This window comes from Crocodylus porosus, unplaced genomic scaffold (assembly GCF_001723895.1).
Source record: "Crocodylus porosus isolate Cpor-Errol unplaced genomic scaffold, CroPor_comp1, whole genome shotgun sequence".
Taxonomy (NCBI): domain Eukaryota; kingdom Metazoa; phylum Chordata; order Crocodylia; family Crocodylidae; genus Crocodylus; species Crocodylus porosus.
Genome location: NW_017728906.1, coordinates 196,272,695 through 196,286,486, shown reverse-complemented (window position 1 = coordinate 196,286,486; position 13,792 = coordinate 196,272,695). Strand labels below are relative to the sequence as shown.

The following is a 13,792-nucleotide window of genomic DNA, read 5'->3' as shown; positions in this document are numbered from 1 at the left end:
AAGTTTTTCCACATCAGATTTTTAGAGGAAAATGGAGGAGGTGAGGTAGAGAGAAACTTGTTGGAAGATAGAAAACAAAGGGGAGAAGACTGACACCGAGTTATTTAATCTGCAGAAGTACTTTGAAGGGAGAGTTTCTGTAGAGGATGCAATCTGACATGAAGACGCTCTGTGCAGCGCAATCAGGTGCAAGTGAAATCCATTACTTTTCATTACCCCAAAGGCTAGCAAAGGAACGATGATCTAAATCTTTTCTCACTTAGTTACAAGAGGGCATATTCCTGACCTACCCCCATGCAAATGAAAAGAGAATCAGGACTCTAGTTTCTCAGGCCTTGTGTACAGGGTGGGTTTCAGGATCTTTGACAAGATAAGCTCGCTCTGCTCATTGCAATGGAGAATTAGGTCACTTTAAAAAACAAGATTTCCACACACCATCATTTCTAGGCACATGCTCTCAAAATGAATGATATACTTTGCAGCTGGCAAAACTGAACTGTGAAGAATTTTGCTAATCTGCTTTTGACTCTCTCTGTATTATTCTTGCTAATAATGATGAGGATGCTTTTTTTAAAGCCCCGGCAATGGTACTGGACACAAAACAAAAGCAGTCCCTGCTCCTAAAAGCTCACGGTCCTCACAAGACAGTGACAGGAGGATTAAATAGGGCACCTTGTTTAAACATTAATTATATAAACAGCTTAGTGTTGTGGGCACCACAGAAGAAGATTATTAACTATACAGGGGCCTTATGCTAGTTTGTAAAGAGCCCACAGTAAACTGGAGAAGTCAGGCTGAAAATGGATTAAGAAGATACACAGCCTTGGACAGGGGATGGGCATGAAATGCCTACGTATTTATTTAGGAAGTTTTAACAGGTTTCCTGTGTACACTTCAGGGGAAAAATGATGATCCCTGCAGCAGTGAGCTTGTTTTCTAGTTTAGGGAAGCACTGTAATATAACAATATAGTAATATTACCATCAAATCTCTCTACTCAACAGGGTGTTACCTTATCACAAAGTGAACTTCCTCATACCATGCAGGATGTGTTTCTTCTGGTGATTTTATTACACTCAATGGAGCTACTGACTCTACTCCCATTTATCACACAAGACATGTCTATCAAGCATTTATATTAAAAAAAAAAGACGACCAAAGTGCTACTTTTTAAAAGGGAAGTGGACATTGAACATCAAATAAACAGTTACGAAACATCTAAGCATCTATTTGGCCTATGGTTATTTTGCTGGGTATGTAACTGATACGTTAATTTTTCCATAGCAACCACCTCCCGCGTTCTTTTTTGAAGTGCTCCTTTAATTTGGGCTATTTTTATTTTCCTTTTTTTCCCAGGGAAAGGTTATTGGTTGTTTATTGTCCCCTAGAAGATGAGAGATTAATTCTTTGTTTCCTTTCGTGGGACTGTTTTTACTAGGAAGCCCAGGAAGAATGACCAAAGGATCATTTCTGTAATAAATATCCAACAGTTTGTACCATGCATTTAGGAAGTATACCCCCAAACTGTCTGGTGACAGAACATGTCTGCTCTATTGTAGCACGGCTCAGTGAAAGCTTAAGGAGATCTGACGATGGGAAACAGTTGTTGTGAACGATATTATCTGCGTTAGGGACCAACAGTTAAAAATTGGCTGGAACTTCAGCTCTCTTTCCTAGGACTCCTGTACACACAAATGCCATGAATATTAAGCATCTGCCTAGTTTGCAAAATCTTATTGTATGGAAATACTGGTATTCAAGCATCAAAATCTTATTGAGATGAAATGATTCCAACCCATACACTTCTGAATTAAGAAAAAAGGCCTGAAATGATTTTGCCCTTTGCAGAGCAGAGGGCATTTTTGAAAAGGCCTCTTTATTTTTGCATGAGAGGAATATGACCAAAGTAAAAGCAGGGAGGTTGTTTTTTTTAACCTCTTGCTTTTGTTCTTCTGTATTTCAGAAAACACGGTCTCAAGTGAGTTCAATTACGGAGCAAGTTACACAAGAAAAACAACACCTTGGGAAAACAATAAAGGTGAAATGGAGATGTGCATCATGTATGATTTGTTGTTTAAATATAAAAACGTGTCCTTGTTCTCAAGGGCAGGTGTGGGACTGTATTAATGGTGCCGTGGGGATGCTGAATATCCAGGCCTATTCAAATGTATTAGCATTCAGGATATAGCTTCAAATAGATGTGGCGGTATCCTTCAAAGCGTGTCCTGAGCTGCAGGCGTGAGATCGCAACGAGCTGTCGGCGGCAGCTATGTTCTACCCCGAAACGTCCGGAGTTCATCAGTTTCTTCACTTTTGTGGCATTTTGCTCCAATCCAAAGTCATCGAGCACGACTAGTGACAATCCCCTTGGAGCCAATCGGAGGCTGTGTGCTAGATCAGCTGACATCAGAGTGATTTTTTTTTTTTTAGCAGACCCCACAAGCTCCTGTGATGGACTGGTCCCCTGCAGTCCATTCAAAAGGGATCTCAGGTAGAAGGTCCCAGAGTCATCACCATGTTACTTGCCTATGCCAAGCTCTTCCCAGTGCCTTAAATACAGTACTTCCCATTAAAGCCAAAATAAACTGGAGGGAAACAGACACCATTCCCAGTCCTTCCAGTCTGTGGTCAGGCTTTACTCCGAGGAAGTATTTCCCCTGAACTGTGTGTAGATCTTCCAAATAGAAAAAAAGGTACCGTTGCCATACTATGCAGAAAAAAGCTGCTTGCTTCCCTCTGGTCTCCCATGATCAAATGATTACTCAGCCTGGTGATACAAAAAAAGATGTATTTTTTTTGCCCTGAAGTAACCGGCACACACAAGCAATTTCAAGGTAAAAACACAGGAGACTCAGGGCACTCTGGTAAAAGAGGTAAGGTCAGCACCGAGAAAGAGGTCTACCATCAGATACAGGGAGACATGGGCAAAGGAAAAGGGTGGAAGCATCGATTGCCCCTTTCCAAAGAGACTGTCAGCACAACACAGGTTTTCGTTTTAAGCTGCCGAGATCTGAGCTGAAAGGGTCGGCTGTATGTTCTGAAAGGCCTTACTTTTCTTCTTCCCGTCTCCCTACACGCTCTCGTTCTCTAGCCCAGCTGACTGATTAGGTGATTGGCTCTGATGATGATGATGATGATGATGGGATGATGGGCGGTCACTCGTGAACAACTAAGATTGTCTTCCCAGGATCTTAACAGTGAGTCTGCAGGGGGCTCCAGAGCCCAATTCGAGATCCACATGTCATGTCGCAGTGAGGACAGGTGTTTCCGGGAGGCATGGGTGCAGTGTTGCTGCCTTGGATGGTCTGATGTTCTTTTCTCCTGTTCCTCTTTTCCTCTTCTGCCTGCTGACGAGCTGTTTCAAAGTGTTGGGATCCTCCCTCCATTTTGGTCGGTCCTGAGCCTTCCTCCCAAGTGTTGATGTCGATGTTACACCTCTTCAAGTTTGCCTACAGGGTGTCTTTGAAGTGCTTTCTTTGCCCTCTGCTACTTCGCTGACCTTCTTTCAGGTGCGAGAAAAATCTTTGGACGGCGGGAGTCAGGCATGCGGACATGACCTGTCCAGCGAAGTTGGGTTTGGATGACCATGGCCTCAATGCTGCTGGAATTTGCTCTAAATTCCAGGTGATTGGCTCGAAATAATGGGTGAGGTATACGTTGAGTGGGCACCGTCAAAGTAAAAAGACTTCATACTATTTATTATAAAATACTGAACGGTCACCTTTTTTAATGCACCCCTCTATCCCAGGCTCTCAATGCACTCTTATAGCTAACAGCCAAGTAGGCCTCAAATGCTCCTGCAGGTGTTGATATGTTTTAATATCCCCATTTTCTAAGTTCAGGCAGGGTGAAGTGAAGTGATGTGCCTAAGATCACATGGTGAATTGGTAACACGGATGGAAAAAAGAACTTAAGAAATCTAACTTCTGTTCAGGAATTTACACCGACAGGCCTTCATCCTCTCCTTCACGTTGGCTCTGGAGATGGGTGGGGGAAGAGAGACTTTTGGCAGGTAGTTCCAGAGGCCAGCTCATAGGAGGTCACTCAGACCCAAGGCTGAGCTGTTTTCCATAGGTCAAACCCTTATTTCCAGCTGCCCATGTCATCACTGTGTGTTTACAGCAATTTAATTACATTGACAGCAGAGAATCATGGCTTGACATGAAAACTGTGTCACACACCATCCAGGGGCCAAAACATTTAATATGCTTTAGCACCCTTAATCAAAAACACTCCCATTCACTTACACACTCCCTGACTTCTTTTTGCATACTCCATAGAAAAAAGCCATTTCCATTCGGGGCTTCCAGAGGTAGCTCAGTCCAACACTGACATCTGACATGACAGGCTCCATGGGCCATGAGCTTAGCCTGCTCCTGCAATTTTCTCACACCCGCCTCTCAAGAGAGAACAAGGATATCAGGTGTCCTGCTTGAAAGTCAACAATTTGACACCACTGCATCTTGTGCAGCTCCTTATGGTGACGGACAACTAAGAATGGCTTAAAGATACAAAGCAAACAGCAAGAGTAAGTGGTTTTGAAATCAATACAAGAATGATCAAGTGGCAGGAGAGTTCTTGTTATCTGTTCATCAAAATGATGGGAAAAGACATCCTGTGCATTCTGAATTTAATTTAGCTCCTTGCTTTATCATCATAAACACTCATTTCAATATGGGCAGTGATTTTTTTCTTCTTCTTCTTCTTTTTTTTTTTTGCTCAAACATGAATAATATATAATTGCTGGTATTTTAGAGAAGACAAGGTCTTTACCTTTATCCATCAGGGTAATTTATCATTGTCTTTCTTTTTCTTCTGCAGTGATGAGGTAGCTTGTCAGCTCAGCTTGTTCTTAAAAAGCTGAAGTGTAATTCAATAATAAATTCACTCAAAGGCTAGCTGTCACGAGACATTCGTTTATTTGTACTCCATTAGATGATCTGCACGGCTGTTCTCTCTAAAGGGTAGCTAAGCTGTGTCTCTGAAGCCCAGGGGATGTATTGTACAGGTATTCAGTCACATATTTCATTTTGCTGCCATTTCTACATAGGCCATGTACGAAATGCAAGCACACTGTATTTATATGGTCCCACCAGGGATGATAAACACCTCCCTTCCAAGAATAGCATTAAATACCACAGCAAGCAATAAATAGACAGTCATTAAAACCCTGAGGGCTAAGCTGTGGCTTTGGAAGATGCTACTATGTTGGCAATGAGGGTGTGTCGGGGGGTGAGCAGGTAGGAGTGGAGAGGGACGCACCACCATATACCGTCACTAAAGGAGTCCTACCCAATGGAGAATCAGGCAGGAAAGATGCCTCCTTCTGTTGGGTGCTGAATGGAGAAGGATGGTGAGCTGCACATGGGAAGAGCAACCACTACCCACTTATAAAGGCTGCTGAGAGCACCAAGGCATGCCCGGGGGAACACAGCCCGAAGTGCAGGCCACATTCTCTCCAAGGAGAAATCCTATTTGTCTCATGCTGTAGATTTGACCCCTCGAGGGTGATGAGTGACAGCTGTTTAACGGCCTCAACTAAAACACTGGGGTAGAAAGTGGACAACTGAAACCAGAGAAGGAAGTCAGATGGGTGGGATGCAATGGTCAAGGTTGGAGTTAGTTCAGAATATGCTCCTCTCTTGTCAAACGCTCTAGGGGATGTTTATGACTCCAACAGTTTGGGACTTGGTGAGCCTTCCCCCTCCGAAAACTGCAGTGCCCCACCATCTCTTCAACCTGTGGTGTGGTACTTTGCTCCGAGACTACAGCGTCACCTACTGAGTCACTCCTACTACTTTCTGCGGCATCTGGCTTTTCACACGAGTGCCTGCACAGAGTTCAGCACTATTTAACTAGCGAGACTTGATGTGAACACAGCTTGAGGTGCCATGTCTGCAAGACATGTTTAGTGATAATTGCCCTCTGTTGATATTTAAAGAAGAGCAAAATGTCATCAACAACTGCCGTAATTGTAGAACTCTTCATGCTTAAAAGCAGATTAGCCAGGAAGGCCTATTTACTAGCTCCAGTGCAATAAATGGAAAATAATCGGTTATGAACACATCCCATTGACTTTAATTTTTGCATGCCCCCCATTCTGGCAAGGGAAAAGCTTTCCATGCCAGGGATCTACAAAACACCAACCTCTCATGTGACAGATGGTTCTTTTGAGCTCAAATTTTTCAAGAGGAGAAAATTTGCATACTCATAGGTGAAATTTTCTACTGTGCAGAGAGTTAACACAAGGCCTATGAACCACTTAGGTTCTATTTTAAGGGCACAAGTGGCACTTAAGAAGTACACGGGCCTTGTGTTGGTCCTCTGTGGAGGAGCAAATGTTGCTCTCAGCACAATAGGTGAATGGGTGACATGTGTTATTTCCCTCAATACCTGCTTGTTACTGCAGTGCAGCCTCTTAAGGAGATGTTACAGATTGCAGCAGCATGTGTGGAGGCAGCAGCCTACAGCCCTTTGCTGTACAAGGGAAAGCTCCAAACACGAGCCTAATATCAGACCTATGTATAACAAACCTTCCTGCCCATTGAAAATATTGTAGTGACATCAGATTCCCCTGTGATGAGGTTTCCAAATGACAGCTGAGCCATGGGACACACTCCCCCCCCGCCAAAAATAACAGCTTGAAAAGGAAATTAGTAAAATAATTTAGTCAGCAGTCCAATGCTTGACGTTCACTGTAATAAATGTGAGGCCGGCATCAATCTGACAGCTGAACATCCACTAAACTAACGCTTCACCAAGAGTCGGGACTGCTTAGTATCTAGCTACCAAATTTACAGTCTTGTGAATGCCGACAAAAGCAACCTTGTTTGCTATATAATGATCACTTGGCTCTAATCCGAAGCACTGCCATTAGTTTTCTTGGTCTCTGAAAGAGCTTGGCAGTGAGACAAATCGCGGAAGTTAGCACATCAAGCTGTCTGAGTGACAGCGGTGTACTTCCAGGAGACTCATGTCCGAGGTTAGCTGCTAGGACCATTTGAGAAGGTGAGCCCATGGGGTGCTGCAGGCACTATCCTCTTGTCAGATGATACATGGAGTAATCCTAGATAAGTCTCACCATGGCTGTTAGTGGCTGTGGAGCAGCAAGTACTGAGTCAGCCATATGGACTCGTGCCATGGCATGTTTGCAACACTTTTTTTGGCGGGGGGAGCAGGGGAAGAGCTGAATATGCATAAAATAATTAGACTTAATTTAAATGCTGAAGATACCTAGCGTTAACAGTAATTTCTAATCGCTGCTTAGCTTGTGATGATAAATCTCAAAAGGCTACACCTGTAAGGGACTGAGAGTATGTGGCTACATGACAAGTTTATTCTGGAGTAAATTTTCTTAGGACTACGGAGTGGACACAACACCGGCTCTCCCAAACTGGCTGCTCAGATTTGGAGCTGTTACAATAATAGCCCACAGGGTGGCAGGAGACCCAGTGTGCTTTGGGTCAATGGCTACCGCAAAATAACAATGGTAGCAGACACACAGCGCATATGCTGGAGTAACTTTCTTGAGAGTAAATTCACTTCTGAATTTTTTTCAGGCACTCAGAGCACGCCTTCCTGTGGAGTATTTTGGCTAACAAGATTCATGTGAGCAAGGGGATCCAAAGCAGAGAATATACTGGCTGAATGGCACCTACTCACTGGCTGCTCTCAGGCAGAAAGGGTGCGTCTACATGGGCAATTTAATGCAAAGCAATAAACTCCAGAGCTTATTGCTCCAGAGTTTATTGTTTCCTGGGCCCTGTGTTCACATGTATGCCCATAACAGCAGCATGTTGAGCTAGGTCACAGCAGGCCTGGCTGGCAGGGGACCCCAGGGTCAGCCTGCCAGCCCAGGACTGCTTCTACCTGGCCCAGTGTACTGTGGAAGGACTGGCTGGGGCATGAGGGTGCTTTGGTGTGGGGCTAGCCAGCAGGCAGACCCTGCACTGAAGCACCCTCATGGCCCAGCCAGTCCCTCCGGCGTCTACACGTGCAGTGCTGAGGATCAAAAAACTCTGCAGAGGAATAATACCTGTATTTGCAAGTAATATCTTGTTGTGGAGTTTATTTGTTTACCCAGCCTAATTGCCCTGCATGTGTAGATGCCCAGATATTTACAGCAGAGCTAATTAGTCTACTCCGCAGTAAACATCTCATGTTCCCAAAGAGTTTGTCCTGTTTTCACTGATGGGAAGCATCTTATTCTCTGGCTAGTCGGTGGTGTGTTGCCACCTGAGCAGAGTAAGTGGAATCTTAAGTGATTTGAAAGAAACCTTGAAAACTGGGATCATATTCCCAGGAGAAGCATCATTGCTGCCTGATTTGCAGCATGCTCATACAGTCCAAATGGATATAAATTGGGGCATGCTCATACAGTCCAAACACATGTAAGTTCGGGCATGCTCATACAGTCCAAACAGATATAAGTAGGGGCATGCTCATGCAGTCCAAATGGACTACCCTTCTGATATAATTGTGAGGGCAGTCCCATGTTTCCAAGAATCCACAAGTAGTTTCTGACCCACGGGCAACAGGTTGAGGTAAATGTGAGCTGGAAATAATAAAGCCATTCCCAACAGGGTGGTCTAATAAAAGAAACAAACACGTGGACAGAACACAGAAAATTAATTCTGCCACCTGGCGACGATGAGTGGAGTGTTTTATCATTTGAAGCAAGATCGTAATGACAAATTGAGCAGAGAGGCTATTGATCTGACAGTTTAGAAACATGTCTTTTGTTTTTTCCTTTTCCGGATCTGTGAGTACCTTATCTGTGAGAAGATGTTCAGTGGTATTACATTAGTCATGGACTTCTTCAGCACTCTGCTTCCCAGAGGCAGGTGCTGGGGAATCTGCTAATGACATCGCTTCTGTCTCTTGCATCTTTCTGCCAGTCTCTATTAGGATGTCACTGCTTCTGATTTGCCATCCCACACTTCAAGGGGTACAAAAAGAGCTCAGGCTTTTAGTTCTTATTAGAGAAAAACATTTTTCACTTACCCCCCTTCAAAGGGATTCTCTCCAGGGATGACGTGAGTGCTGTCCTTGCCAACCAGGAACTTGATTCGGTCATAGAACGAGTGCAAGTTCTGCTGCAATATGGGGGCTTGCGTCTCCTGTATGATATCCAGGGGGTCAGGGGAGCCCAGGCACAGTGAGTTAATATGACACAAGGGCTGCAAGCAGCAGTCTGGGTCCATGCAGTCTACCAAGCCATCTGCAGAAAGGAAAGAGATGTTTTAATGGCAGCAGGGACATGGACTATCAGTCTTTTAAAGACCCCAAGTCATTAATGGAACTGAATGTCCCAGGGGTAGGTAACAGGGTATATGTTTCACCTCTTGGTCAGCCAGTTAATCAGCAGACCTTTGTAATCTTTGTAGGCTATGTGACATGAGTGTGGGAACTCAGCCCAATTCCTTACCAATACATATGAACATTACAGCCACCATTAGCACACATGGCACTATCACTGCCTTTCTCAGCAGAGAGGTGAAAGACTAAGCAAGCTCGCCTCTTATCATAAACACCATAGCATCTTCTAAACTGATGGTGAAACCTGTTTAAGAACGTACCTAGAAAGACAAACTACCCTCTCACAATGCGAGGCATGCCCCCCCACGAATCACTGGTGCTAAAGGACATGGAAGGAAAGGATGGGTGACCTTTCTCTTCCTTTTCTGTATCTATTTTTTGGAAAAGTAGAAGGCTTCATACTCCCATACAGTCTATCTTGTACCTTACAAGTAGCACTATAATAATAATTTCAGTATTAGCAGCAGTAATACTACTACTAGTAGTTACAAGAGCAGCATACTACTAGTAGTTGGAGCAACAGCAGCATCACATACCCAAGCAAAGCTTACCAAAGCATATTTAATTGAGTTAAGCTTTGCTGCTTGCCAAGTCATTACATGTGTAAATGGAAACCTGTTTTTCTCCTACAGGATCATTTCTCTTTTTCCCAGTTTATTCTGTGATGCCATCACTACTCACAGACATCTTGGTAATCAGCAATGATGGGAGAGGAAAAAAATATATTAAAAAAGAGCAATTGCTTAGTGGGAGTTTGGTGAAGCATTATATCTAGAAATACAAGTGGTTAGCATGTGGTTGAGATGGCTCCTTAAATCAGATTAAGGGACTGGATGTTTTGGGGCTTGGGTAATGGAATATGGAGCCCTTCCCTCCTAAGTCATCAGTTCAAATAAAACAGTTTGATAGTGAATGAAAATTGTTACCATGTGATGGCAGCTCACAAACCTATGTGAAATGAGTTTTTGGTCTCAGGCCAGTCCCTGGATGTTATCTGTATCAGGGAAACAGACTTCAGCTAGGATCCTCTTGGCAATCTCAGCACAGAAGCAAGAAATGAATGTGCGTAAAGAGTGGGAGGGCACCTAGAGGTAAGGCCCCTCCAAAGGAGGGCTGGGGCTCTGTTTTGGCAAGACAATGTATGTTCAGTTTCTATGGAAGCAGTGGGAAGGAAATCAAATTGCCTTGTGATGACCGACTAGAGGCTAGAGGCTGATCCCAGTTAAACTGGCATAAACTGGGCGCCTCCTAGCTAGAAAGGAGTTACACCAAAGAAACTCCATTGTAACTTAAATCACATTTAGGAGCTCTGGTCTTGAACTAAGACCTTACCAAGCCAGGCCAGCTCAGCTCTGGGAGAATTTAGGGCAGTGCTTCCCAACATTTTTAGACTATGGACTGGCAACCGCGGACCGGCAGTGACTGCAGCCTGGCAAACCGCGGATTGGCATACTGCAGACTGGAAGTGACCGGCACGCTGTGGACTGGCAGCCAACCCTTTTTTATACTCAGTCTGCTCAGTATACAGTATACTCAGTATACTGAGTATAAGAAAGGGTTGACTGCCGATCCACAGTGTGCCGGTCACTTCTGGACTTCCAGTACATCAGCCAACCCTCCTGCGGACCAGCAGCCAACGCTTCACGGCCCAGTACCAGCCCATGGCCTGGAGGTTGGGAACCTCTCATTTAGGGGCTTTACAATATCTAGGACAAGATCCTTGGGACAGTTATACTGCAGAGAAACCAGACCACAATGTTCTTCTGTGAAAGATCTTGCAATCTAAGTCCAGATGTGAGTAAATACACACACACACACTCCTGCACATCCATACACACATGCACACAGTGTGTGATTTTCAAAAGCGCTCAGGATGGTCCTAACTTCTGCTGTTGACGTTAATGGGAGCAACTTGGAATACTTCTGAAAATCCCATCAACTGTTTGTGCTGATACCTTGATGTCTGTATGAAGACCTGCAAAATTGCCATGCAAATATAGCAGCTTGGGCACTTGATCCACCTTTTCTTGCAATGGCTGGTGATAACGATGAAGTTCTAATCAAATTTTGTTTGCCAATTAAGAAAATTTACTTGCTATAAATGATTAGGCTAGCAGGATTCCAGTCAAACCTCAGGTGGAGTTGAAGATAACAATTTAAAGAAAAAAAAAAAAACGGTATAGAATATGCCTATCTATATCTAGCTATTTAAAAAAAAAAACCCCAAACCAACCTTGGTACTGTAAAGATTACAGCTTCAAGTGAGATGACACCTTGTCATTTGCTCCCACACATTAATAATGTTTTCTAAGGCTGTAGACACTGTAGTGAGAGGCTGGCAAGCCTGCTGTACCATACCTCTTCATTACCCTGTCTTTATTTCAGACATCAGAGCCTCGGTTTGGGAGCTGAAGTTATAAGACGGGAGGAAAATTTTGTCGGTGCATACAGTGACGGATATGTATCTCACGGACAGATATGTGAGAAAAATGCCTTGCGCATGTGGGAATGCTGGGACCCAGGCTGGAGATTAGCCTTTCACCCAATACTCTTCCGTCTTGGGTTTTCAAAGGCAGGTTTAACTCTGCACCAAAGGGTTTTGCTGCTCACATTGTAAAGCCCTTAAATTCCCCAAGAGCTGACCTTGGATTTAGCTACACAACTCCCATTGACTTTAATGAGACTTGTAGGACTAAAAGGCTTCTTTTAGCTTAGAAAATGTGAGGGCTTGTGTCAGATATCACAAAGAACCACAAGAGCCACAAACTACAAACCAGATAATAAATAATGATATGCAGGTGCCCAGCCCAATAGCTTTTGCATTTGCTTTTTATTGTCTAGAGCCACACCAGCGAACAAGCTGGCATCTTCCAGTAAGCGATAAGAAAAGATCTTGCATACAGTTATGTCTCCTTGCATCCCTTGATCCCTGCCAGAATGGTAAGGAAAAAAAATGACATTTAGAAAGAGCCCACCCTCCCACCTGAAGGCACCAGGGAGCTGCACCAATTAATAAAAAAAAAAAATAGAAACCCAGAAAAAACTATGTCCTGATAATCAAAAGGAGACAAAAACAAATGAAAGCAGGGGGTGGTATTAAAAGAAGAGACGAACATTATGGACATAAGCTTTGAAAAAAGACGGAGGAGGGTCATATTATATAGCACCTCTGAAAAGGTTCAATGTGAGGTTTAGTAAATAAGCCTCCTTGAAACGATTTCAAGAGGAGGTAAAGGACTGAGCTGCATATACAAGAGAGTGACAGTATTTCCAACACTCAGGAGCAGCCTGGGCTGGCTGTCCTGACACGTCTCCTGACAGCCCCCGAACAGCTGGACGGTGTGAACAGGCTACCCAGCAGGGTGAGGCTCCGATGGGAGGTCTCAAATATGGCACATGTCTACATAGCTGTCAGCTTCAAAGCATCCCAGAGGGCCAGGGTAAATTCAATCCGATGAGCTACAGTCGTCATGGAACGGCCCTAGATTTTCAGATCAGTGAGTGAATTTGTTGCAGGGTCCTGAACAGTCTGAAAATCCCAGATGTGGAGGGTTGCAAAATATTTCTTTGAAACCTAGACTCTGGGGCTGGAAATAGTCTAGTCTGACACCCAGTATGCACGGGATTTAGAGGCTTCCCCAGAACCTGGATGAAGCACGAAGGATATCTTTCAGAAAGCTCTCCAGTCATCCATGGAGACTTTTCGGAAAGACTCCACACAATGCTGCGTGCACTTCCTCCCCCTCCCGCCCGATAATCCATTCCAGTCTTTAATTATCCTCACTGCTAGCAAAGCACATTTTATTTCAAGGCTGAATTTGTCTAACACCAACTCTAAACCACTGGATATGCCTTTGCCTACAGGTCTGTAAAGGTCTTCCCTTCTCCATTCATGGGGATCAACTCTCTCCCTTCTCTTTCTCCCTTCTCTTTGCCAAGCTGGAAGGATTAAATTCCATAGGCCTTGTGTCACAAGGCTTGTTTTCTAGCCCCTAGCTCCTTGCTGTGGCTTTCTTTTGAGCTTGCTCTCAGATTTCCACAACCTTTCTGAACTAAGGACACCATGGCAGGACACTCTACTCTAAGGGCAGTCTTACTAATGCTGTGTATGGAGAAAACAAATTACTACATTTGCATGATATGCCTCTTGTTTTGTATGGCGAAAGGATTATAGTAGCCCCCTTTTGCCGCAGAACTGCACTGTGAAATCACACTGGGGAAATTATTTATGAGAGCGGTCCTCAGACCATTTTGCATTGCATACCCCCGAAAGTTGGATAAGCAGCAGTGCGCCTCCATGAGTTGGGTGTCAGGGATAACAAAAGAAAGTAACCCTTCCGTTCACTACTGTGGAGTCATGAGTAATATTTTTCTTTCTTTTTCTTTCCCCCTTTCCCTTTTGCTTTCCCATTCCTCACTCACATATCCTCTAGAAGTTTGCTGCTTATGCCAGTTTAAGAAACACTGATCGAAGA

The 13,792-nt window shown here is 44.0% G+C and overlaps 1 protein-coding gene across 5 annotated transcripts in view; it reads right to left on the bottom strand.

The window, feature by feature from the left end:
- TENM4 (teneurin transmembrane protein 4) overlaps nucleotides 1–13,792 on the bottom strand; it is a 760,950-nt gene that overhangs the window by 104,651 nt on the left and 642,507 nt on the right. For all 5 annotated transcript variants that reach the window (XM_019530413.1, XM_019530416.1, XM_019530415.1 and 2 more), the window contains one exon: nucleotides 9,003–9,219. In XM_019530413.1, the coding sequence (XP_019385958.1) occupies nucleotides 9,003–9,219 (217 nt within the window). The remainder of the gene's footprint in view (nucleotides 1–9,002; nucleotides 9,220–13,792) is intronic.